This window comes from Neomonachus schauinslandi, chromosome 4 (genome assembly GCF_002201575.2).
Source record: "Neomonachus schauinslandi chromosome 4, ASM220157v2, whole genome shotgun sequence".
In the NCBI taxonomy this organism is placed as follows: Eukaryota; Metazoa; Chordata; class Mammalia; order Carnivora; family Phocidae; genus Neomonachus; species Neomonachus schauinslandi.
In genome coordinates this window covers 123,551,875-123,579,757 of record NC_058406.1, presented here as the reverse complement: position 1 = coordinate 123,579,757, position 27,883 = coordinate 123,551,875, and the positions used below count along the sequence as shown (strand labels likewise).

The window sequence follows — 27,883 nt, the reverse complement described above, 5'->3', positions numbered from 1 at the left end:
CCCACCCTCCCCTCCTCAGGCAACCACCAACCTGTTTTGTCTCTATGGTTTTTGACTAATGTAGAAATTTCATATAATTGGATCATACAATATGTAGTCTGGCTTCTTTCACTTAAAAATGTTTTTGAGATTCATCCTTATAGTTACATCTATCAGTAAGTAGGGGGTATTTTTATTGCTAAGCAGTATTCCATTGTATGGAAATACCAGTTTACCTATTTACCCATTACTAGACATTTGGATTGTTTCTATTTGGGGGCTATTTATGAATAATGCTGCTATGAACATTTGTGCACAGGTTTTTGCATGGACATATGCTTTGAGTTCTGTTAGACATGTACCTAGGAGTGGAATTACTGAGTCATATGTAACACGTTTAACATTTTGAGGAACTGCAAAACTGTTCCTCTAAGTATAACATAGCTGGACCATTTTACATTGCAACCAGCAGTGCATCCTGACCAACCCTGAGTATTTTCAGTCTTTTGGATGTTAGTCATTCCATTTGATCCTTAGTCATTGGATATGTAGTAGTATCTGATTGTGGGTTTTTTTCTGGTTTTTTTGTTTGTTTGTTTTGATGTAGTGTTCCATGATTCATTGTTTGCATATAACACCCAGTGCTCCATGCAGAACATGCCCTCTTTAATACCCATCACCAGGCTAACCCATTCCCCCACCCCCCTCCCCTCTAGAACCCTCAGTTTGTTTCTCAGAGTCCATAGTCTCTCGTGGTTCATCTGATTGTGGTTTTAATTTGCGTTTCTTTGAAGACTATAACATTGAGCATCTTTTTCTGTGTTTATCTGCCATTCATATATCCATGAATTTAACCACTGGCAAAATGTCTATTCATATCTTATGCCAATTTTTAAAATTAAATTGTTTTATTATTTAATTGTAAGAGGTCTTTATATATACTGGATACCAGTTCTTTATCTAACATGTTTTGTAAATATTATCTCTTAGCGTATGGTTTAAGTTTTCTTTCTTTAATAAGACTATTTTTTAGAGCAATTTTAGGCTCGCAGCACAACTGAGCATAAGGTACAGATTTCCCATACAACCCCTCACACATGCATAGCCTCCCCTATTATCAACATCCCCCACCAAAGTGGTACATTTGTTACTAGTGATGAACATACATTAATACATCATTATCACCCAAAGTTCATAGTTTACATTATGGTTCACTTTTGGTGTTACACATTCTATGGTTCAAACATAGTTATAATAACATGTATCTACTATTACAGTTTCATACATAATAGCTTCACTGTCCCCCAAATCCTCTGTGCTCCACCTATTCATTCCTCCCTCTGCTCTGAACCTTGACAACCACTGATCTTTTTACTGCCTCCATAGTTTTGCCTATTCCAGACAGTCAAACAGTTGGAATCATACAGTATGTAACCTATTCAGATTGGCTTCTTTCACTTCTATGCATCCAAGGTTCCTCCCTGTCTTTTTGTCTTTGTAGCTCATTTCTTTTTAGCACTGAGTATTATTATATTGTCTGGATGCACCACAGTATATTTATCCATTCTTGTACTCCAAATTTTTGGTTGCTTCTAGATTTTAGCAACTATGAATAAAGCTGCTGTAAACATCTGTGTGATGATGTCTTCTAAAGAGCAAAACTTTTTAATTTGTATCAAGTCCAATTAATTCATTCACTAATTCATTCATTTTTCATCAATTTTCAATTATTTGTGCTTTTTGTGTCCTATGTAGGAAATTTTTGCCTAACCCAAAATTGCTGATACTTTCTTCTACACTTTTAGTTTTCTAGTTTTATATTTAAGTCTATGATCCATTTCAAGTTAATTTCTGCAAATGGTGCCAAGAGTCATCAAGGTTTAATTTTTTTTCCATGTGGATATAAAATTATTCTAACACCATTCTTTAAACTATCCTTTCCTTATTGAACTTGGAATTTTTTTTAATTTTTTTTTTTCAAAAACATGAAACTTAGTGACTAATTAGATGTGTGGCAAGAAAGAAGGAGTCACTGATGACAAAGGTTTTAAGTCCAAGAAACTAAATGTGGATGGAATCCTGAACAAGAATAAGTTACAAGAAGCTGGCTAGCCTGGAAAGGTTTGGCTTAGATATGTTAAGTTGGAGTTAGTAAGATATGCTAATGGAAATTTCCAGCAGATACTTAGAAATTCAAGACACATTCAAGGAAGAAGACCACATTAGAAATGTTTGAGTTGATTATGTTAAAGATAATAGTTTAAGTCGTGGTAAATGAGCAAGGAAAGGGAAAAAAAAGATGACCCAGAACTAAATGTTGGGCAATGTTCACCTGAGGGGGTTACAGAAGAAGCTGGAAAAAATAGAGAGGAATATTTAAAAGGATATAAAGAAGACACAGTCAACATAATTTGTGGAGGAAAAGAAGAGATACACGAAAGAACCAGTCAACAATTTCAAATGCAAGCGAGTTAAAGAAAAAAAAAAGCATCCACAGAATTTAATACGTGTGGGACAATAACTTGTAAAAATATAGAAAAGTAAGCTTTACCTAAAAAAAAAAAAAAAATGCTGGGGCGTCTGGGTGACTCAGTCGGTTAAGCGTCTGCCTTCAGCTCAAGTCATGATCCCAGGGTCCTGGGATGGAGAGCCCTGCATTGAGCTCCCTGCTCAGCGGACAGCCTGCTTCTTCCTCTCCCTCTGCTGCTCCCTCTCCTTATGCATACTCTCCCCCTACTTCCCTCTCTCCCCCCTTTCTCTTTTTCTCTGTCAAATAAATAAAACCTCTAAAAAAAATGTTGAGGGGCACCTAGGTGGCTCTGTGGGTTAAGTGTCTGCCTTTGGCTCTGGTCATGATCCCAGGATCCTGGGATGGAGCCCACATCAAGCTCCCTGCTCGGCGGGGAGCCTGCTTCTCCCTTTCCCTCTGTCTGGCACTCCCCCTGCTCGTGCTCTCTCTCTCTCTCTGTCAAATAAACAAATAAAATCTTGTAAAAAAAAAAAAAAAAGTTGAAATTTATATCAATTAAATAATACATAATGTGAACTTCATTCTATTATTTACTTCTAAAAAGAATACTGATTTTAAAATAGGGCTTTAACAAAATATATTCCAAACCAACAAAAGTTAACATAGTTAAGCCATTTTTAATTTGCTAATTGTGACAAAAGATTTTTCCTAGTAAAAATTCAAGACAGCTCAACAGCATACAGTAGTTTTCATGTAAAAAAAAAAAAAATCACTTCTTAAAATCCCCTAATTTCCCTAAATATTTTATGTCTAATAGAAATAAAAAATAATGATGGGATAATACATATTTGAAACAGAATTTTGTACAGAATTTAAGCAGAAATGTCATTACCTAAAAAACAAAAAGTAACAAGCCTCTCACTCTAAGGTCTCCACAAAATACTGTTAACAATTATTAAATTAACATGTTCATTTAATTAAACAAATTTTGGAAGATCTCTCTTGAATTTATAGATACTTAAATTTCCCTTTAGTGTAACTTTTTTCTTTTCTTTTTTTAAAGTAGGCTCCACACCCAGCATGGAGCCCAACATGGGGCTCAAACTCATGACCCTGAGATTAAGACTTGAGCTGAGATCAAGAGTCTGACGTTTAACCGAGTCACCCAGGTGCTCCCCTTTAATCTAACACTTTAACATCCATTATAAATTCTAAAACTGATTTTATATAACCATAGTAATATTTTTAAACAATGGTAGTATGTATATTATGCCATAACTAAAATATCAGATTTATTAGATATAAATATGCATTTAATCATTTCTAATTTTGTTCTACTATCTGATTAGACTGTAGTATCTTTAAATCGAAGAGTCAAAGATACTAAAAAGCTTTCTCTTGACAATGCCCTCCAAAGACCACCAGGAACACTACTGTGGTTCAACTAGTTGGGTTTATTTTTCACATGGCTACATCTGGCCAAACTTGGGGTTAGGGACTGATGTGAAATACCCAAAAAGGATCCAGCAGCAATATGAAGGAAACAATTTGAGTATGTCTGGAATTCAGAATAGAGTGCACGACAGGAGTGGGGGTTGGGGGGAAGGTTTAGTAGGTTTTTTAAATGATCATTACATCTGTAGGAGAAAAGGTTGCTTTGAAAAAAGAGACCCTAGAGTGGGAGAACAGGGCTGAAGACAGAATAGCAGAGAGTGATAACATATGTCCATGGCATGCAGGGAGGAGCCTTTGAAAGAGTCTTATAAGAGAAGGGAGGAGGTGAACCAGAACAATGTCTCTCATTTCCCATCCTTCCAGAGATCTTTCCACCAAATGAAAGGTACTTAATCTTTTTTTCCTGGCAGATGACATCCACATCATCACTGTGCTTCCATGGGCACACCCAAATTTGAACAAATCCCTCTAAATGTTGTTAACAAGTAACTGGGAGGAGAGAGGAAGGTTGAGGGTTAGGGTACAGATAGAGTGAATACATAAAAGTCTGATAAGTCCTTTAGCAGCTTACATCATTAATGGTGATGAATAACACTAGCATAAATTAGATGGTCATTGGGTCATGCAAAATTGCCAGAACACTTGCTCAAACACCTTTGCCTCACACTCAGTATAGCAGTGGGAACGCAAGTCAGAATGTTAAAAGAATAATCTGAAATGGGCTCAAAGTTTGTAATAAATCACACTTATCTGAGTACTTCATTTGAGTAAAAATGTGCTGAAACCATTCTGTTTCAATTTATCCTATTTAAAACCACCCACTCTGTTTCAGGTCATCTGTACGGAGACCTAAAATTTCATCCCTGGGGAGGATTTTAAGCAGCTATTTAACCACCAGAGTCCGTGTCTTCCTAGTGAGAATATGCAGAAAAGAAAGCAGCATCCCACTAGTTTACGTGGGATTCCCTCTTGTCAACATGACATGCCATTCTTTCATATAAAACAGAACCTCTCTGAGGATATATGGCTTTTTACAAACCTATATTGGTTGCTATTATGTTCTTGGCATTTCCGAGGTCTTTGGAAACTAAGTGTTGGTTTGCTTCCCGGAAATGAAGGTAAACTTTTGAATCCTAAAATCTGAGAGCCAACTTCAAGAAATGAGTCCCACTGCTAACATTTACTGAAAATTGGATCCCAATCCCAGTTAACAATCCTAACAGGAAGGCAATTAGGAGAGATTCGAGCTCAAGGAAAACAGGGTATAATACAGCACCAACTTCACAGGGCTGTGGTGATTAAATAAATTTCACTTCCAAAGCAAAGCGCTCAGAACCGCGCCGAGCGCACACGCAATAAACGTTAACCGTTAGCCAGCACCAAGCAAAGGAAAACTGCTCCAGGAGGCTTAGCCCAGCAGCAGAGAGCGGGTTGTTGGGGAGGGAAGGCACGCGGCAGAGCTGTGGGTGGCGGCCCCGTTAGGAAGCGTCAACGCGTCGTCAGGCAACCGGGTCTCCACAGCACCCAAGGCGGCTGTGGCTGCCGGGGCCCCAAAGTCCAGACCGCGTAACCGGGGCACCGCCCCCGAGCCACCATGCAGCGGCGAGACCCCTGGAACCCTCGTTCCCGGGAACCAGGCACCGCCCCCGGCCGAACTGCTGCGAGGCCCGGACCAGGATCCTGTACCTCGGATACCGCCCCCAGCCCTGAAGCCCCGAGACCCCGACCTCAATCCTGTAACTTGGGCACCGCCCCTAGCCCGGCGTCCGAGAGACCTCACCCGGCAGAGAACCCCCGCCCTCGCAACCCCGTAAGTCCCGCTCCGCGGCCAGCGTGGCCGCCGTGAGACCTCCACACCCAGGGAGCCCCCGCCCCTGCCCCGGGGCCGCGAACCCAACCCTGGGACACCACCTCCCCACGACCACACCCCGCCAGGCCCGCTTCCCACCAGTGGTGGACTAACGCTTACTCAAGAGAGCGGGCTTGCGTTGGGGAAGACGCACAGCGCCCAAGAGAAGAACTTCGCGGGCCAAAGAAGTGGCGACGGCCGCCCAGCACCGGAACACTGTGACAAGCCGACCGGCCCCGCTCCGCCTCTTAAGCCGAGCCCTCCGCCCGCCCTTCCCCAGCGGACGAACGCGGCCCCGCCCCCACGACGGCCGCGGGGGTAAGGTTGCGTGGTCGGGACGCCCCCTGTCGCCCCGGAGGCCGCAAAGCAGGCTCGCCTACACGTAGGTGGATACTCGGCCACCTGGTTTGTGGTTAAACCATGGGAAGTAATTCCCAAGCTAAATCGATTCTAGCCCCTCGAAACCTTCCAAGCCCCAGCCGGCATGGAGAGAAAAAAGGGTAGGGATGGCAGTGAGAGAAAAAGTGTTGGCATACCTCTCCTGTGTATTTCTCCTCTCCTAGAAGTCTGGTCAACATTCTGTCCTGGGTTTTTACTACTAATTTCAACATATTCGGTTCACTCCAATACTTAGTGGCCATGTGCCACCACTAGAAAAGAGATCTCTAGCTTCCCAAGAGAGTGGAACTAAGAATCCTTTATCCTAAATTACTTTGTAAGAGGGTTTTAAAAAATTTTCTTCAAACCGAAGTTAATGTCAAAACTGCAGGCAGGGGTGTGGATTCGATCATTCTAATGTTTTTATTTTAACTATTTGCCACACACCGTACTAGAAGTGGAGGACACAACTCAGAGCAGTGTCCTGAACTCTAAAGATTACAGTGGAAAGAAAAAATTCCCAGTAAACAAATACATTATTAATGTAACAGTTATAGAACCACCTACAGACGTTTGGAGACACCTGAAAGGAATCATTCCTGGAGAGCGGAGGAAGTCAAGAAAGATTTCATGGTAGAGATCACTGAGCTGTGTTTTTAAAGATTAATTTGAGCTCCCAGGCCAAAACAAGACAACACAACCACCAGCGGAGGGTATTTAGGCAATGCTGACCACATATCCAAAGTTTAGGGGTGATTAAAGATGAAATTGGAGAGGTGAGCTGTGATGCTATTCTTCCCCTTCTTCCTCGACTCCAGGCAAAAAAAAAAAAAGTTATTGAACATCTATGTTAGGGGTTAGGGATAAAACAAGGAACACAGAACTGGTTCCTAGGTTTTGGAGCTTAGAATCTAGCTGGGGAATGGAGGGGAAGCAATAAAACAAGCAAGTAAGTGAAATAATTAAGCATTGCACTAACTGTTGGTAGAAAAATTGCTGAGATTAATTTGGCCTCGGGGACAGGAAGAGGTTTCACAGAGCTATGCTGAAGATTAAACCGTAAACTAATTGTAAGAATTGGGTACTGGTCATTTCAGAACACTAATAGCTCATATTATGCTGAAGATTAAACCGTAAACTAATTGTAAGAATCGGGTACTGGTCATTTCGCAACACTAACTAGTTCATATAGATATTAATTTTTACAAACACGACAAAAGACACGATCGTAGCCTCCCACGAGTTTCCACAGCTTCCTTGGAATGTCAGAAAACTCCCCTCTAGAGAAGCGTAGTGCCAAACCAAGAGGCCACAGAATTTTACGCATGTGCAGTGACTCATCTGGAAGTAAACTAGGATACCATGTTTATCTTCGTCTCAACCTGCGTCCAGAACTACTTATATCTCAAGTTTCTCACAAACATCCTTTTTTTTTAGGCTTTCAACAAACATTTTATTTATGGTACCTACATCCACATAAAAACAGGTTTTTTTCCCATCACAGGCTAAAGATCTACCCATTTTTAACATGGCGGAGGCCGAGCCTGCGCAGTACGAACAAAGAGGACCAGTTCCAGTTTCTGGCATAACGTTAACATGCCCTTCTTCCGGTGCGGAAGGCTATACCATTCTCATACCCAATCATCGTGTTTGTCCTTATTCACACATATAATTTTCTACGATAATATGTTCTCATTTCAACCACAAGAAGATTCCTCTGTCTCTATTATGTAACTGCTGTTTATATCGTGTCATCCCGGAAGCGCTCCCGCCATCCCCGAATGGTCTGTACCGACTTCACCTCCGGTTCTAGGTGTCATGGCTGCCTCGAGAGACTAGTACGAGTTTGCACCTGTGGTGGGAAGGGTCCGAAGCCCACACCCGGGAACCTAGCGAGGTAAAGTTGCGTCTTGGTTGTGGAGGCGACAACTTCTCCGATTCCTTGGCGATGGCGGCGTCCGGGAGTGGTATGGCTCAGAAAACCTGGGAATTGGCCAACAACATGCAGGAAGCCCAGAGTATCGATGAAATCTACAAATACGACAAGAAACAGCAGCAAGAAATACTGGCGGCGAAGCCCTGGACTAAGGAGTGAGGAGGTCCCTGGCGAGACGCAGGGGAGGGAAGGGGCGGCGGGACTTTAGGACACCCAGTGGGAGTGCAGAGGGTGGAGAGTTTGTGTTTTCATGGGCAGGGAGAAGAATATGCGCCCAAGAAATTTTGGTCCTTTTGTCTCCGCACGTAGAGCCAAAACCCCTCTCCTGGGGCTTGCTTCCACTCCCCTTTCTGTGTCTAACCCATTTGCCTCCAGAGGATGTAAGAGGAAAAGGACAAGCGATTCTTATTTCTCAGTATCTGTATTGTCATATATATGCTGCACACCCTGCCTTAAGCCTTGTGTCGATTTACACCTTGCTAGGACCTTCAGCTTATCTCAGACTGGAGACTGCACCTGTCTTCAAAAACTAAATCAGCCCAGGTCTCTAAAATAACTATGAGCCATCTTTTAGAGATCTATAATTGATTGTTGATTGCTGATGTTTCAGAAACTAGGCTCCACCCAGTCTCCCAAAACGTTACTCCACCAGTTCTCAAGAGCTAGGACTTTTATCAACAAGAGTTTAAAGCTCTTTGCTCCTTAGCAAAAGCCCTGTGTCTCTGGGAATAATGACAAGTCAAGGACTCTTTACCCACAGCATTTACCCTTTCCTGAAAGCCGATTGTGTTCCCTATAGAGTAAAAAGAGCATAGTCTGTCAAATGGAGAGGTAGAAAGGACAGCAGTGGTCAACATAAAACCATTCTTCCATCTTTCTCAGTCAGTACTCAGATTCAGCATGTTTATCAATTATTTAATATGGGCTGAGCACTGAACTAGGAATTTCCATATGTTATTTAATCTACATGACAGCCCAGTACTGTTTTCATTCCTTTTTTGCAAATAAGAAAACAAGCGAATGTAAGTAACTTATTTCATGATCACACTGAGGCAGTGAACTTTTAAGTGAATAACAGACTGAAGTTCAACCTCATAACTGTCACTAGTTGACTGGCCCTAGGAATTTATGTATCTTCATTTTTTATCTGTAAAAAGGAATTAAGACCTACCTATTAGTAATGTCATAAAGATTAGATGAGATAATATATTAAAAAGGGCCTACAATGTATGTAAGGGGAGCACAATAACTATCTTTTTTTTCCTTTTTCCCAGTAAATGAAGGAGCCAAGATCTTAATTCATGTCTTGACTCCCAAGACCAGGTCTCCATATTTTTCAGTTGTGGTTTAAATCTGTGGGCAGACATCTTAAAGAGGCTTCTCAGAAAAAAAAGGGGGGGGGGGTAGGGGCTTCTCAGAGACATTGATTGACCACGTTATTAAAAACTGCTTGTCTGCTTACCTCTATAACAGATTATGCATTTAAGGTAGCTGTAGCCTATTAAATATTTGAAAACTCTCTGCTTGCTTTTTTGTGGCTCTGATTATATTCATCCTAGCTGTCTTGGGCTGCATCAGTGAGACAGAAAATGTAATTTTATTCAAGAGTAGTTTAGTCACATCTACATATGACAAACTTTGAAACAGTGAAGCAGAAGTAAAGATATTAGAGCTACATTTTCAATTTTGAGGCTGATAGCACAGAAAGAAACAACATACTGTTATTTGAGAGTACTATAAAAGATGGGCTAAGGCTAATAACAGCTAGCACTTACAAAGTTTTAATATGTGTTAGGCAGTATGCTAAGCATTTTATATACATTATTTCACTTACTTTATTTCCTCCTAACAAATCTGTGAAATATTCCTACTTATAGATGAGGAAACTAAGGCACAGACATGAAGTGGTTGTCTCTAGGCTACAGCTAGCATGGCATGGCAGACTCAAATCTAAGCAGATGGATGTCAGAGCCCACATCTGGAACCATTAGGCGAGAAAGTTAGGCCTGAAAATCTTTAGGCACAACCATCCAAGTAGAGTCAGAATCAGAGATTTGGTGATTCCAAAATTAATTGAGAAAAAGTCTGTTGAACTGGTCATGTAATTTCTATCTACTTGAATAGCATATTTAAAAAATTATTTCATACTTTTCCCTTCCCCTAAAAGGAAATACTTTGCAGGACCCTGACATGTTTATCATTTCCTATCCCCTGCAGGAACTCTACTTCCTTTTTCTTTCCCATATTCTACACTCTTTCTCCCCTTCCCATCACTGTAAATTCCCTCAATACTTGTTATCTTTACAAAAACTGGCTTTGAAATTGTGTTTATATAAGTTAGTTACACTGTGCTTTTGTTTTGTAGTCACCATTACTTTAAGTACTGCAAAATCTCAGCATTGGCTCTACTGAAAATGGTGATGCATGCCAGATCAGGAGGCAACTTGGAAGTGATGGGCTTAATGCTGGGAAAGGTGGATGGTGAAACCATGATCATTATGGACAGTTTTGCTTTGCCTGTAGAGGGCACTGAAACCCGAGTAAATGCTCAGGCTGCTGCATATGAGTACATGGCTGCATATATAGAAAATGCCAAACAGGTAAAAATGTTTCTTAAAGTTCAGTAACTCTAAATTAAGAGTTTCGTCGTGACTCTTGAGTTTCTAATCTTAAAACTATCCTCTTTACATAAAGTTTATACTTTATTTTCAACAATTTCTATGTAAAATGTGTAAAAGGTTAGCATGGATTTTTTTTTTTTAAATAAATTCTCATACTCAAGAGAGTAGATCTTAGAAGTTTTCATCATAAGAAAAAAAGTTGTACCTAATGTGTGGTGATGGATGTTAACTACATTTCTTGTGGTGATCATTTTGCAATATATACATATATTGAATCATTATGGTGTACACCTGAACGAATACAATATTATATATCCATATCTCATAAAAAAAATTTTTAATTCTCACACTCAGTATCAGATGTATGTTTAAAACCAAAAATTTGGAAACAACCTAAATGTTCCTGAGTATAAAACTGATTAAATAAATTATGGTATATCCATACAATGAACTGCAAGCCAGCCTTTAAGAAAAATAAAAATAAAAAGTAGTTGTCTATATATTTTATGTACTTGGAACAAACCCCACAATATTGTGTTGAGTTGAAAAAGCAGAGTGTAGAGCACTGTATGTGGTATGCCATTGTGTGTGTTTCTCTTAATCTACATATATGCAAAGAATATGTCTGCAAGATAGGTATATAAGCAGCAGTTATAGTGGTTAACATCTGAGCTGAGAAACTGGATAGTTGAGGGGAACAAGTAGGAAGCAGACTGAATAACCTTACTGTACTTGTATCTTGTTAATTTTATGCCTGAAGTTTTAGGTATTATACTTTGGGTATTACCTAGTCAAAATAATCTTTTTTTAACCTGAAAGCAGCATATGCTATCCACTATTCTGCATGCTTTCATTTTACCATAATGCTATATAAGCAGACAAATGACAAGTGTCTCTAAGATTAAACAGAATCCTCAATCTTCTTTGCCCTCTTTGTTAGGTTGGCCGCCTTGAAAATGCAATTGGCTGGTATCACAGCCATCCTGGCTATGGCTGCTGGCTTTCTGGGATTGATGTTAGTACGCAGATGCTCAATCAGCAGTTCCAGGAACCATTCGTAGCAGTAGTAGTAAGTATTTTTGCAACCAGTCTTAATTAAGTTCTTCATGAAGATTTATTAAAGCAGGTATACAGAGAAATAAAAACTGTAGAACAATCTGGTGTCATTATGCCTAGGATTGAATCTGAATTCCACCTCTTAGAAGCTGGGACTTCGAACAAGTTACTTAACCTCTCTGCAACCCTCCCCCACTCTGTAAGATGAGGGTGATCACAGCACCTATGTCTCAGTTCCCTGCACATGGTAGACATTCAGTAATGTTGACTGAATTGAGTAAGTCAGAAATTGCTAGAGCAGCTCTTGCTATGCTCAGTGTGGTTTAGATGCAATCCAGGTTACTATGAGAAAGGTAGAAATTGTTCATCTAGTAAAAGAAAACTTTTGAAAACGAGATGAGCAAATCTTTAACATTCTTAAAATGGTATAATAACTGATCTAATTTCTAAATTAACTATGAGAATTCTATACTTACCCACTTTATTCAGCTTTTATGTTATTTGGTTTGGTTATTTTTTTCCAATTATTTTTTCCTATTTGATTATTTTATTCAGTATTTGTGTGCATGCATGCATAGTCTTATATATACATATGTATTTCTAAGTTTAACGTTTAAACAAATGGAAGTATATAACAGTTTTATAACCAGCAGATAGTAAATATATCTTTCTTGTAGATTGACCCAACAAGAACAATATCTGCAGGAAAAGTGAATCTTGGAGCCTTTAGGACATACCCAAAGGTAATTTTTAAAATTCAAAGCCCTTACAATTTTTTAAATGACTTATTTTTAAAGTCATGTTATGGTTAATATCTTGTTTTGTCCTAAAACAATTTGATAATATTTACAGAATAGCAGTCAACCAACACAAATTGTCTTTAGCAAAAGACAACACGTTTGCACTATATATTGCTAAGAAAGCAGTTTTCATTTGTTAATAAGTATCTGTGTGCCCATGGCATTCTGACAGGTACTAGACAACAAGCTAAATACATCTATTTCCTTCCCTGCAATCTGAAATAGATATTAGCATACGTGTACATCCCCTAAGGACAAGAAAAATGAATCTATAAACCAGATCCAACCATCAGCCATCAAATGGGGTTGAGGGAGAGTATGAGCAACATACTTTTTTTACTGGAATATTTAAGTTCAATATGTGGCTCCCCAGAATTAATGTTTCTATAAATGGAAAGCTGCATAGAACGTATGTTTTTTCTGCATGTGTGTGTGTGTTTTTTAATCTTCTATTTTCATTTTTGTTGAGGGCTACAAACCCCCTGATGAAGGACCTTCTGAGTACCAGACTATCCCACTTAATAAAATAGAAGACTTTGGTGTACATTGCAAACAGTAAGTAATTTTAAAATGTATCTCATACCACAAACATCGTAAGAAACCTTAGTCCAAGCCCCTAATTTTACAGATGAGAATAAAGTTTCAGATGAAATGCATTTCATAATCTCTTTTAAAATTGTAGTAAGAATATAAAATTTAGGATAATGTTTGAATTCTTTATTAATAATTGTTCTAACCTGTTATTTGTCTTTCACACAACTATACATATTATCAAAGTACAAGGTACTTAGCCCATTGATGAAATTAACAATTGAAAGAAGTTGTAGTCAGAGCCAGCCTGACACAAGCATGTCTGCAAGCTCTCAAAGTACCCAAGTTTCTTTCATTCATTCATTCACTCATTCATTCATTTAAGAGAGCGCAAGAGCAGGGGGGAGGGGCAGAGGGAGAAGCAGGACCCCCTGACCAAGCAGGGAGCCTAACACAGGGCTCTGTCCCAGGACCCTGAGATCATGACCTGAGCTGAAGGAAGCCACTTAACCGAATGAGCCACCCAGGCACTTCTTAAGTCCCATTTAGTAAAACTTCATCCTAAACATTTTCACTCCAAATTTTAAAGAAGCCATACTAAAACCAGTGAATTATATACTTCTTTTTTTTTTTTTAAAGATTTTTTTTTTTTTTTATTTGAGAGAGAGAATGAGAGAGAGCACATGAGAGGGGGGAGGGTCAGAGGGAGAAGCAGAATCCCTGCTCAGCAGGGAGCCTGATGTGGGACTCCAGGATCATGACCTGAGCCAAAGGCAGTCGCTTAACCAACTGAGCTACCCAGGCCCCTGAATTATATACTTCTTTAAAATAGTGAATGTTGAGGTATATGAATTACATCTCAAGTTTTAAAAGTATTAAAGAAGCCAATAAAAACAGTTTTCTCCTTCTGAATATATCTTGCCACGTAACATTGACCAACCCACCACATTCTGGAGCCTGAACCAAAGCACTAGCCTTCTAACTAGTCTTCCAGCTTCTTCCGTTTACCCCTTTAAAGTTCTTTTGTCAGCCAAATTGATTCTGTTAAAATGTAAGTCAGATCATATTCCTTCTTCTCCAGAATGATTTCCTGTATCACCAAAAATAAGTCCTTCTGATGGACTACACAGCCCTATGTGATCATACCCTTACTATCTCTGAGCTCATCTCCTATCACTAAACCTTTGCTCTCTCCAGTCCAGCCATAGTGGTGTCCTTATGGTTGTCAGATACGCCAGGCAGCTTTTTGCCTCGGGGCCTTTGCATTTGCTGTTCCCTCTGCTAGGAAAATTGTTCCTTATTTCCACGTGGCTCACTAACTACTTCAGTCATGGAGGATCTGTTTTAGGGTCACTTAACAGAAAGAATGTTCATTGGTCACCCTAATATAACACCTTCCAGTCAGCTACTCTGTGTTTCAGTTTCCCTGCTTTATTTTTCTTATCACTTACCACCATCTGATATGTTTCTGTTTCCTTGTTATTGATCCCATTAGAATGTGAACTTCATGACAGTAGACTTAATTCATTGCTGTATCCTAACATTTAAATCAGACATGGCACATAGAAGGGTGGGCATCCACCCCCACCAAAAAAAGTTACCTAAATTATTATCTAGAGTCCTCTTTTCTCCATACCTCCTAAACAAACTTCTAGGACTACCTTGACTACCCATGTGCTACTACTGCTATTATTCTTCTGTTCAGAAATTCTTAGAAAATTCTAGAATTTCTAAAATTGAGTTTTAAAATATATCAGTCATCCCTGACATACTTCTGGGGGGGGAAAAAAAAGATTCTTTTTTATTTTCAGTTAGAGGCTTGGGATTAAACCACATAATTTACCCTATTGGAAAAAAATTTTTAAAAAGAAAAAAATTTAAACCATTCCAGTTTGAGAGAATTCCTCCTAAGCCTGGAAACACCTTTCTGTGATACTATATCAGAGTAATAGTCAATTTTTTTTTCATTTATATTGAGTTACAGCGGTAGAAAAATCTTATACCTTTAATACCTACACTACTTTTTTCACTACCAACAGCAGCTTTTGAAAGAAAAAAGACTGAGGCAGTCTATGCTTTCTGTATCCAAACAAACCTACATTTCCTATTTTACTGAAATACGAGCCCATCAGAGAAGAATAGCCACTTTCTAGCTATCTACATTGCTAGAGCCTAGAATTTTGAATCTGGAATTGCTTGGATATTCAAAGATGTTCTCTTAGGATCAATTCCTAAATAAGAGAGAATAAACTCTTTCCTAGGGCAAATAAGGGGCTTAATTTATTTTTGTTTAAAATCTTTAATGAAATATAGTGCCAGGTTGAAAGAGCAGGGGTTTGGGGCAGGCTGCTTATAGATCCATTTCCTAAATTATTTGGTGATGAAGTATTATGTGCAGTTTATATTGGTCTTTTTTCTTTCCTACCTTAAATCCCATATCATATTGTACACCCAAAGTCTGTTTAAAACATAGAATATAATGTAGATATTAAATGTTTTTAACATTGAAGAACCTTAGTGAAAATAGGACACAAAGTGTTTTTTTAAGTTAGCTTGTATGTTGTCAGTGTTATGCAGGAACATGGTTTAAAGAGTAAAATGGTTCAATGAAACTTATGAAAAACAACAATTTTGTACCATTCCCTTTCCCATCCCCCCAGAGGCAGTCACTTAAACTACTATAGTTATTCCTGTAAGTATTTACCACATCTCTTCAAACAATGTGCTGATAGTGCTACTTCTTGATTTTCAGTTCTAGGCAGTATCTATTATTGACTTCCTGTACAGAAGATGAGGATTTAGCTCCACAAGTAATTTTGAATGTTCTTCTTATTTTCAACTCTGCTACTGAGATTTGCAGCTAATCACTACATGTTAGACAAAAAATTTCATTGCATCAACCTATGGAATTAAAACAGTAATTACATTAAGGTGATCCATAAATTTTAAAACATAAACTCTATTCTAGAACTTCGTTTGAGTTCCCTTATTTTCCATCCTTTATAAATCCAAATATCTATTGCTATATTCACCCTCTTGTCTCTTTTTTCCTCAAGTATCAGAGATACAACCCCCTCCTTTCTAAAGCTGACTTTCTTTCTTTTTTTTTTTTTTGATTTATTTATTTATTTATTTATTTGAGAGAGAGAGAATGAGAGACAGAGAGCATGAGAGGGAGGAGGGTCAGAGGGAGAAGCAGACTCCCTGCCGAGCAGGGAGCCCAATGCGGGACTCGATCCCGGGACTCCAGGATCATGACCTGAGCCGAAGGCAGTCGCTTAACCAACTGAGCCACCCAGGCGCCCCTAAAGCTGACTTTCTACTTGAGCCCCTCATCCCCTCCCCATACCTAATTCCCCTACTCCTGGGACCTCACTTGTTAAATACTCTCTTAAATGTCTACAGTCTACATGTAAAAATAAAACTGTGAGGTTTTTGATAATAGATACAACTTTTCATATCCTTTCTCTGCCACTTACTAGCTATGTGGCTTTGAGTAAAGTCTTTTCTTTCTGAGCGTTCGTCTATAGACTGGGAATAATAAATGCTTTCTGCGTATGGTTATAGGAAAGACTAAATGAGAATGTATGTAAAGCACCCAGGATATAATAGGCACTCAAGAAATACACTGTTCCACTTCCACATTTCATTAGCCATGTCCTACCCATCTTCAGATCTGCATAGGTATCTTAATTTTGAAAAGACCCTCACTTAATTCTGATGTCCTTAAATTCTTATTCTTTTTTATTTCTTCACTCACTCCTGAATGAATCAACAAGCATTTCTTATTGTGTCCACATGTCTTTATCTTTTGTACCACTAACCTGCGTTTGAGCCTTTCTTCGCATCTGCTGCACTGCAGTCGTGTCCTTTGTGGTCTCCCTGCCTACAGTTCCTCTGAAACACATCCTATCACAAGCCAGCTTTCTTCAAACACCTCTTTGGCCCAATCATTGCTCTGCTCAAACATCTTCCATGAGTCCCCACTACCTAGAAGATAAAGTTTAAATTTCTTTTTTTAAGTTTTTATTAAGTTTTATTAGCTAACATACAGTGTAATATTAGTTTTGGATGTATAATATAGTGATTCAACATTTCCATACAACACCTGGTGCTCATCACAAGTGTACTCCTTAATCCCCATCACCTATATAAGCCATTCCCCCACCCATGAAGTTTAAATTTCATAACCTTTCACGTAATATCTTCCACCAAATAGACCCCAACAAAGCCTTCTAGGTTCCCCTCACATAATTATTCTTCTTTTGCTTAACTGTCCAAAGTGATTTACTTACTATTCTTTTCATGACTTTCCTGTTTGTGAGTCAATGCTCCCTGCCTAATGCTCTCCTTGCTGTCTACATAAACACACCATAGACTTATGTAAGGGTTACTGTCAGGCCTGCCTTCTCCCTGGGGCTTCTCAGGCAATTCTTCTACACTGAGAGTATTCATTATCTCTAATATTTAATTGGTGATGATTAATTTTATATACTCACTATAGCATCACTTACTGTTACTCAGTATATATCATTATATTTAATTTTTTGTGGCTTCATACCACATCTCCCCTAAAAATAGTGATAAGCTCCTTAAGGTAAAAAAGTCCCTTGTGTTTCTTTGTATCTACTGATGTACAGAACCTAGGGAGGTATTCAAATATTTATTACTTCAAAAATACATGTTTTTCGTACATTTAACCAAATATTTCTTGCGCCTCACTGATTACAAATTAGGCACCTTTATAGGCAGTATTTTTTTTAGGCACTCTAAGGATTCTGTTTTAAGGTTTGCTTTCCAAAAAAGCAATAGGCCCTAATTAGGGGATTAGAAAGGAAGAAATGGGAAATCCACATGTCATTTTCAGTATTTTTAAAAGCCTATCAAAAATTGTCATTGACCGTAGAGAAGCAGTTAATTAAGTTTATGTGCTATTGGCTAGAATTTATGAACTCGATAACATGGATAAACATATGTCATTCAGAAGTTCTGACTGGTTGTTGATAAGTTGTGGGGAATTTCTGGGCTCTACAGTGGGAAGAAATATAACACAAGAAAGTGTGGTTAACAGAAGATTTGAAACCACACCTCTGAAGAGTAAGGAAACCATGGTTACCTATTGTTCTATTGGATTAAAAACTAAAACATAACTGTTTGGATATAAAATGTAATTCACTTAAATTTGGCCATAACTTTTATATGATATGGTTGAATTTTTTTTTTAACTTATAAATTTGTCCTTTTGTTTCATAGATACTATGCCTTAGAAGTCTCATATTTCAAATCCTCATTGGATCGCAAATTGCTTGAGCTTTTGTGGAATAAATACTGGGTGAATACGCTGAGTTCCTCTAGTTTGCTTACTGTAAGTACTGTATTCCCAAGGGATGCATATGAATTTTATCTAAGCTACATAAGTTGTTTAATATCTGAAACTCTTTTTCATGGGAAGGCTATACCTGACTTGGCCAAGACACCAGGGCTGGGCTCAGATTCTGCACATGACCAGAGCTGAATTGGGATACTAGGCCAAGCCAAGATCTATGTCATGTACCATTGAGACCAAGTCCAAGTGACAAATACAAGTGGCCAGATGAGGGTGAAATCTGCACCTGCCTTAAAGAGACTTACAGAGAGAAAAATACAAATATTGTTTTTTGTTGTGTCAGGTGTCTCAGGGAGGACCCCAGTTACAGGTGACAGGAGACCCAACCAAACTGGCCTAAACAAAAAAGAGAATCTTTTAAGCTACAAAGTCCAGGAGTAGGGCTTACTTCAGGCATAGCAAGTTTGCACTGAAACAATATTATGAGGTCTTGGTCTTTCTGTCTCAGCTTTGATTTCGTATCAGTTGGCTTCAGTTTTGGGCTTCATATGAAAACAAGATGGCAGGGGCGCCTGGGTGGCGCCTGCCTCTAAGCGTCCAACTCTTGGTTTTGGCTCAGGTCCTGATCTCAGAATCATGAGATTGAGCCCAGTGTCGGGGCTCTGCACTCAGCACAGAGTCTGATTGGGATTCTATCTCCCTCTCCCTCTACCCCTCCCACTTACGCTCTCTCTAAAATAAATAAATCTTTAAAAAAAAAAGGGGGGGTTGTGGGGGGAGGAAAAGAAAACAAGATGGCAGCATTAACTTCAGGCCTCCCAGCCTCCCATTTTCACATTCAAAAGAGAAGATCAAGATACACATAAGCGTAACTCCAGGCAAAACCTCATTGTGTCTGAGCTTTGTTTAGGTTGCATGCCCATCCTTAAACCTGCTGTAGGCCAAGGGAATGAACACCATGAGTAGCTGTATCAGGGCAAGTACTTCACTGCTGGGCTGGGCTAGAAAAAACTCAGGAGCACGTGGACTAAGAATTAGGAAGGGCTGTCCCCAGAAGGAAGTCAGAGTATCATTAACTTAAAGTAGCAGATACTGGGCAGCAAAAAATAAGATAAAATAAATTACTGAATTTTTTCTAATGTATCATTAAAACCTAACATACTTAGAAGGATATTTATTTTACAGGCTTCTATCTAGAGCTTAGTCAGGAACAGTTGTGTGTCGTTTTTTTTTTTTTCTTTTTTTAAAGTAGGCCACCTCACATAGTACAGAATAGCATAATGGTTAGAACCGCAAAATTTGGTATAAGATAAACTCAGTTCAAAAACAACTCTGGAACTTTACTAGCTGTGTGTGACCTTCAGAAAGTTATTTAATGAGACTGAGCCTTTTCTTGAGTTTAGTGATAATAGTACCTACATCATTAAGTACCATGAGAATTAAATGAAATTCTTTATATAAATCAGTTAACAAAGTGCCTGGCATATAATAAAGCCTCAGTAAGTTATTATTTTTTGTTTGGTTCATTTGTTTGTTCATAGAGCATATTTTCTATGATTTTATTGGTTTTTTTTAAAGATTTTATTTAGAGAGAGAGAGAGCCTGAGCAGGGGCAGAGGGAGAGAGAGAGAATCCCAAGCGGACCCCCTGCTGAGCTCAGATCCCAACAGAGGGCTCAGTCCCACAACCCTGAGATCATGACCCAAGCTGAAACCAAAAGTTGGACACTTCACTGACTGAGCCACCCAGGCAGCCCTTTCTGTGATTTTTAAAGAGTTCTGGCAGCCTTTCTGTTCTTATTTTGTAACCTCAACAGTCAGAAGTAGCAAATTAGAAGGAAGGAAAGTGATCATTATAGCAAACATTTATTAAGTGCTTCCTTTGTGCCATATACTGCTAAATGCTTTGTATGAGTTGTTTCCTTAGAGGCAAGTATACTAATGAGAACCAGAAGTGACACATGATGGCAGAGGGAGAAAACACTAAGACCAGAGCAGTCTGAACCTTTGTGTAAAGGCAAACAGCTCTACCTACTCAGCCTATGGCTCTCCCTGTTTTCCAGCATTGCATATATTGAGGACATTAATAATCAAGAAAAGGTTAAATTATATTTTCTTCTTTTTTGTGGTTGTATATATGGTACATTGTAGCATTTTAAGAAAAAATTTATAGGACTCCTGAGTGGCTCAGTCGGTTAAGCATCTGCCTTCGGCTCGGGTCACGATCCTGGGGTCCTGGGATTGAGCCCCTCATTGGGCTCCCTGCTCAGCAGGGAGTCTGCGTCTCCTCTCTTTCTGCCCCTCCCCCCCTCATGCTCCCTCTCTGTCTCTCAAATAAACCAAATAAATCTTAAAAAAAGAAAAGAAAAAAATCTATAAATGTATGTTCAACGCATCTCTTTCTCCAGCTAAAGCATATAACCTAAAAGCTACCAGAAAAAAGTTTTCTGATTTAAGAAATTAGTTCCCTCTTCATTCTCTGTGTGTTTAAAATGTAATTGATGTCATTTTATTTCATTTTAATAGTATAACCTGTTCCTGCCATCTTACATTTTTATGGCTTGAGCTAAATCTTCCAAATGTGAAGTGGTCTTACAAACCTTAAGCTTTTCTTCAAATCTGTAGAGGGGAAAATGTCTTGGTGTCCTAAACCATTTAGATCCAAACAAAGTGAATGTAATTGCATCTTTAAAAAATATCATTTTAGGGCACCTGGGTGGCTCAGTTGGTTAAGCATCTGCCTTTGGCTCAGGTCATGATCCCATAGTCCTGGGATCGAGTCCCGCATTGGGTTCCCTGCTCAGCCGGGAGAAAGAGAGAGAGAGAAGCAGTTCTCTCTCTCCTTCTGCCTCTGCCTCTCCCCCCCTCACCTGTGCACGCTCTTTCTCAAAATAAATAAATAAAATATATTTTTTTTAAATATCATCAGTTTATAAAATCATTGGAAGAGCTGGTAGCATTGTAAAGGGCCCTCTGTAGTGAGTATGATGACAGCAAATAACTTTTCATGTTTGGTGATTGAACATGTACACTGTCTTACAGATTGAGTAAATAGAGTAATGTACTAATTGTTGCCAAGTCATTTGTTTAATCTTCACTCTCTTCTTTTGAAGATAAGGGAAAGAAATGGAACATATACTTCATAACTCATCTTAGTGAAAAGTTGTTTTGTATTTTAGACTACAACATTTTAAAAAAGATAACCCATAAAAATGCTTAAGTGTTTAATGCTTAAGTGTACATATGTAACTGTTAAAGTTTTTCTTTTTAAAAAGTATGAAATATTAAGGGACAAATAGTATATGTAGTATTACAGCTTAACAAATATAGGTGTGTGTGCAAGCATATAGCAGTACTCTAAAATATAACTGTGGTTATAGCTAAGTGGAGGGATTATAGGTGTTTTCTTTCCTTTTTATTTTGCTCTACATTTTCCAAATTGTCTGTAGTAACTATTAACTTTATAATCAGAAAACCTAAGACAAATGTTATTTTTACTTATTTTTTGGGTTTGTTTTTTTTTTTTTTTTTTTTTGCGGGGTCAGGGGAAGTGTTCTTTTTTATTTTTTTTAAGATTTTAATTATTTATTTGAGAGACAGGGAGCAGAGAGAGTGAGAGAGAGCACAAGAAGAGGTAGAGGCAGAGGGAGAAGCAGACTCCCCACTGAGCAGGGAGCCCAATGTGGGACTTGATCACGGGACTCCAGGATCATGACCTGAGCCAAAGGCAGTCGCCTAACCAACTGAGCCACCCAGGTGCCCCGACAAATGTTGGTATTAAATGCTGAAATCTCAACAAGAACAAATAATAAAATTAGCTAACAATTATTAAGGCTTTACCAGGTGCTATGGACAGTCCTAAGAGCTTTATATATGTTACTCCATATACATTATTTAATTTAGTCTTCATAATAGCCTTAATGTAGAAATTATCACTGTCCTCTCCCCCATTTTCAAAAGATGACTTAAAGGCACAGAAAAGTAAGGGAGTTTTCCCAAGGCCTCCCAGCTAATCTGCAGCAGAGCCAAAACTGAGACTCAGGCCTGTGTACTTCAAAGCCTCTCATAATAACAAGTATTAGATTTAATGAGTCAAAAAGAAGAATTCCAAATTTAACCTTGAAATTATAAAGGGGGGAAAACTCTACACTTGAACTGCTTGAACTTTAGAGTCAGTTTTTACAAGTAAATTTGATTTCTTACTTCAGTGGTGGAATTCTTTGTAAATGAAATGTTCTAAATAGAAAAAAATTTACATTAAAATATATATATATATGCACACACACACTGACACAATACCATTTTCCCTACAGAATGCAGACTATACCACTGGTCAGGTCTTTGATTTATCTGAAAAATTAGAACAGTCAGAAGCCCAGCTGGGACGAGGGAGTTTCATGTTGGGTTTAGAAACACATGACAGAAAGTCAGAAGACAAACTTGCCAAAGCTACAAGAGACAGGTAAGAGCTAATCTATTCCTACCCCTAACTGGTTCTTTTTGTTTCAAAATTTGCACATTATAATAGGATTTAAATTCCTTATGTTTCACCTTACTTACAACTTAGAATGGTACCTGAATATTAATTTCTTGGGACCTTTAAGAGTTGTCAAATGCAAATTTTAGCTTAGAAAATTTAGGTTAAAACATTAAAAGCTTAAAGATCTAGGTAATGTAATGAAAAACTCCCAGTCATCTTTTCTAGATCTAGCTAGAAAGTGTACTAAAGAAAACCAATCCATCACTGGATCTTTAAAAAAAAAAAACTTCTGCAAAAGAACATCCAAATCTATTCTAACTTAATCATCTTTTGAGGGATTATGTTAAGATTTCTTAAATTTATCAAACTTCACATTTTTATGAAGTTTTAAACCCCTAAATATCACAAAAATGATTGCATCTCTCTTAAGTTATTCTTCTGAAATTATCCTTAATACAGTAATTTAGTATCCCAAATTTCACTACCAAGAATTTGTTAGAAACAAACTTGGAATGTGTTCTCTGATAACTTATGAAATAATCAGGCAGCCCTTCAGATGCAGAGGATTGGGAAGACTACCTAAATAGCATGTACTTTCACAAAAGTTTGAACTTTAATGTGATAATTAGGGGCAGAGAGTAAGGGAAAATTATGTTGACATCTATATAAACTGATACCTTGGTATCCATCTTAAGAAAAACCAGACTGGTCAACAGGAAAGAAAAGGGAGAAGGGAAAGTAAAGTGTGTTAGGAGCAGAAGCCATCTTGGGTTAAATTATCTTATTCTGTTCCGTGAGTTTTTAGAAAGTATAGAGCTAGTGGCCTGGATAAAATTAAATCTTTCTTCAATATTAGGTCTCATTTTTGGTACCTGCACTGAGTGTATGTTTTTGCTCATCTATCTTTGTATCATTTGTGATTTACAATTTTATCTATATCTACACCTCAGTTTCTTAGCATGCAAAAATTTCACAATGGTAATGTCTCCAATTATATAAGAAGAAAAGTAGGATGGACAAAAGTAGTAGTACACAAGTAGAGAATTTACCTTTTTTGGGTAACTTTATAAGAATTGTATCTCTTCTAAATATTGTGGGGTTTTATTGTTGTTTGCTTTTTATTTTTTATCAGTTCTAAAATCTAAGTCCTTTACCCACTGACTTTGACTTTTAATTGTTTGAAGGTTGTTTGTGATTATTTCAGGAAAAAGCACAGGATTCTTTAAAATCTCTTTTTTAATAATTCTAAGTAATAAATGATAAGATTTTAATGTAAGATCAGAATCAGTCTATAATGATGAAGTATATATAATTCAGTCACCTTCCAGAATAGAACTTTTCCCAAAACTGTTGATAAGTAACTGTTAATATCAGATTTTATACTGCTCTCTTGTGAAGGTTCTAGTAAGTATAGTTGACTCTTGAACAATGTGGGTTTGAACTGCATGGGTCCGCTTATATGTGGGGTTTTTTCCTATAAATACAGTACAGTAATGTAAATGTAGATTTTCTTAACACTTCTCTCTAGCTTAGTTTGTTGTAAGAATACAGTATATAATGTAATACACAAAATACGTGTTAATCAGTTGTTTATGTTATTGTTAAGCTTCCCATTAACACTAGGCAATTAGTAGTTAAGTTTTGGGGGAGTCGGAAGTTATATGTGAATTTTCAACTGTGTGGAAGATTGGGTACCCTTAACTCCCACATTGTTCAAGGATCAGCTGTAATGAAATGGTTAAAAGACATGCAGAAAGCTAAAAATCACAAGAGTAAACTGTAAATTGTGGTTTGTGGAGTATGAATAGAACGGAAAATCATTATTGGGGGTATAAGGATGGAAATGGGGGGGAGGGAACTTGCATGTTCAAAACAGTTTTCAGTTCTTATGACATTTTATGATGTGTTTTTTCTTTACAGCTGTAAAACTACCATAGAAGCTATCCATGGATTGATGTCTCAGGTTATTAAGGATAAACTGTTTAATCAAATTAACATCTCTTAAACAATCACTAAGTAGTACTTTTGACTGAAAGCCAGTATGAGAAAAATACTCAAGTAACACTTTAAAACCAGTTACCAAATACCTGATTAGAAGTATAAGGTGCTCTGAAGTGTCCTGAATATTAACATTGTGTAATAAAACTCTTTAAAATGAAATTGTTCTTTTGTTATTTTGTGGGAGCAGTTACATTATTTTTCTAGGATCCTTTAATGTTCTAGAATATAAGAGAAAGAAATATTTATTGGAACCTTTATTTTTTAAATTTAAATCTAAATCGAAGAATTTCAGCACTTCACTTGCCATACTGATTATCAGAGCCACTTTTCAATTCGCCTATACCTTCTTTGGTAGTCCACTAGTAAAAATATAATTTAACATAACGTTTTTATGTTCTTATGAAATGTTAACCATGTCACACCTTAAATTATTTTCCTGAAAATTAAATAACTTAAGACAGAGCCTAACATAGGTTATCTAGTCATTCAAATATTTACCAAGTACCTTTACTGAATAGGCCAAATTTTACTTTGCAGATATTCTGAACAAGATAGACAAGGCCACTTCCTGTCCTCACAGAACCTACTGTGGAGGCTAAAGCTAAGTTAACAAGAACCTATGTATACTAGTATGAAGGGAGATATAGTGTGCGGGGAAACTCAGGCGGAACATTTACACCAGGGAGGAGTTACCCAGGTAGGCTTCCTGAAAGAGTGACCTGACATAAAGCTGAAATTTGAAAGATAGGAGGACTAGCCAGAAAAGCATAATGGGAATGCAAGTTTATAAGCAGAGAGTACGGCAACATGTAGAAGGCCAGAGGTAGAGAGCATGAACCTAGTACCCTCAAGAACTGATACTCAGTTAGACCTGAGAGCGTCCAGTTGGACATGAGAAGTAGCAAAAGATGACTTTAATAGGTAAGATGAGGGTAGATCCTGCAGCGGCACTTTGGACTTTATCCTAACAGCAATGCAGAGTTAAGAGTTTTAAACAACAGAAATTGATGTTTCTAAGAGCACTGTTAAGAGATCTGGGGGTGAGGGCTGGCTGAAAGCAAATGAAATGACTTGTAGAAAATGAAGAGTGAAAAGACAAGACAAATCATGGAAACATCAAATACAAAAATCTGCAGAGGAAGAGACCATAGGAGCAGAGAAGAAACTTTAAGAAGTAATTTACCAGTGACTTGACATGGTGCCAAGAGGTCAAGGAAAACAACGCCTAAAAGTTTTCCATTAGATTTAGCAATGAGGTAGTCTTTGGTAAGATGAGGAAGCCCATTAACATTAGTATCCAAATACATTCTTCGACAGTTGACGATATATTAGCATTTTGGTCTCGTTTTGTAAACTTTTAATTTTTTTTTTTTTTTAAGTAACCTCTGCACCCAATGTGGGGCTTGAACTCATGTCCCTGAGATCAAGAATTATGCTTTACCAACTAAGCCAGCCAGGAGCCCCTCATTTTGTAACTATTTAAATAAAAGCAGGCACCCCCAATTTCAGATGGTTCAAACTCACCTCCATTTTTATACCCTTTTAAAAAAAATGACTGCCCCCTATGAGCAGTCAAAATCTGTTTACTGCCACAATCTTCAGCAACACCTTAAGAAACACTGACAAGCTTGTTGAGGTTTCATTCACATACAGGATTGAGTGGTTAAAGTTTTTAACATGAAAGAGTAAGGAGCCATTGGAGTCACCATGAAAATATACTAGCAGTTTTCATTCTAAGACTGAAGTACAATTATCCACATTTAATTTGACATTCATTACCTAAAAAATTAAGACACCTTGGTGTGATGGAAAATGCCTATGATAACAGCAGAATTACTAGGAAAAGAAAGCGTTTCAGTCCTAACTTCATTGGACTCATTTTGAGAAGTCTCCACATTTTGGTAATGATGCATTGATTGGAGGTAACAAACATATACACACAGCAACAGTTGCTTAAAGAATAAAAATTTGTTGGCTCACCTCACTCCAGAGTCCAGAATCATATTTGGTTTAGGCACAGCTGGATTAGGCTTCCTGTTACAGTTCTCAGCTCTGCCCTCCACATGTTGGCCTAAATCTAAAGCTGTATTCCCCCAAACTGGCTGCACACCACACCATCCAGTTAGAGGTAAAGAGCCGTCAGAGGAAGGTTCAAACTTCACACTGGTCTAATGGATTAAAAATGAGCCCACCTCTGAGATTATATATAGGGACTAGTTTAGATCAATTAAGGGCCATGCCTGGAGGTAGGAATGGGGTCAATAATCCCCAAAATGCATAACTACTACACACTAAGGTTAAATAGATACTACAGAGGCAACCAATAATGTTCCCTGTACTCAGCCCAGGCAAAAATGACTCAGGAGCATTTGCATTTTGTTGTAAATATACTTGCTTTATTAAAAAGCAAGATCCTTCACAAATATTTTTAAAGTATATCTTTAAATTGTATTGTCATGATAACTTTTGGTATAAGTGCTCCAATTTATATTATGAGCTTTTAGGAAATCAGGGTTCAATTACAGCCATCATTCAGAAACTAAGTTGTGAATTGGGGTTGTCTTTTCCCGCAAAGTATTATCTTCCACTTTTGAGCTATTCAGGAGCCAAAAAGAGCATTTTCTAAGTAAAGTGTGTTTTTTGTTCAGTTTCAATGTTTTTTCAGAAATAATTTCTCCAAGCTCTTTGGTGATAATATACAGGAAATGTCACTCGTCATCAAAAACTTAATCCCAGTGTCCAAATAATAAGACTGGAGCCAGAAGCACAGGCTGAAACAGAGAGAAAGGAGTCAGTGCATATGGAATGGGGAGTGGGACCCTTTAAGGGTACATACAGAAAGATCCCAGAAGCAAGGGTTTTCCAAATTTTCCAGATTGTTTTAGTATCTCAAGGTCTTTGTTACAAACAATTCAACAGTACTTTCTATGTATATTATTGAGAATTTATGCATTACTACAATTTTTGGGTTACACTGTCCAGTTACGAACTGAGTACTTCAT

General features: G+C 38.0%; 2 protein-coding genes across 4 annotated transcripts in view; one reads left to right on the top strand and one right to left on the bottom strand.

The window, feature by feature from the left end:
* Positions 1-5,954, bottom strand: part of CSPP1 (centrosome and spindle pole associated protein 1) — a 167,346-nt gene extending 161,392 nt beyond the window's left edge. The window contains exon 1 of the mRNA XM_044914639.1: positions 5,874-5,954. The gene's annotated coding sequence lies outside the window, so the exon portion shown is untranslated. The remainder of the gene's footprint in view (positions 1-5,873) is intronic.
* Positions 5,955-7,756: 1,802 nt separating this feature from the next.
* Positions 7,757-25,041, top strand: COPS5 (COP9 signalosome subunit 5). Of its 3 annotated transcripts, none has more exons than XM_021688162.1 (8): positions 7,757-8,222; positions 10,433-10,667; positions 11,629-11,757; positions 12,422-12,487; positions 13,014-13,099; positions 18,329-18,440; positions 22,714-22,862; positions 24,801-25,041. In XM_021688162.1, the coding sequence occupies exons 1-8, from the start codon at positions 8,080-8,082 to the stop codon at positions 24,883-24,885; spliced, it is 1,005 nt and encodes a 334-aa protein (XP_021543837.1). In that variant the 5' UTR covers positions 7,757-8,079; the 3' UTR covers positions 24,886-25,041. The 3 variants fall into 3 exon arrangements, with proteins under 3 accessions (XP_021543837.1, XP_021543838.1, XP_021543839.1); XM_021688163.1 differs by having other exon boundaries at positions 7,762-8,028; XM_021688164.2 differs by having other exon boundaries at positions 8,157-8,230; positions 24,801-25,021.
* The last annotated feature ends 2,842 nt before the right edge of the window (positions 25,042-27,883 follow it).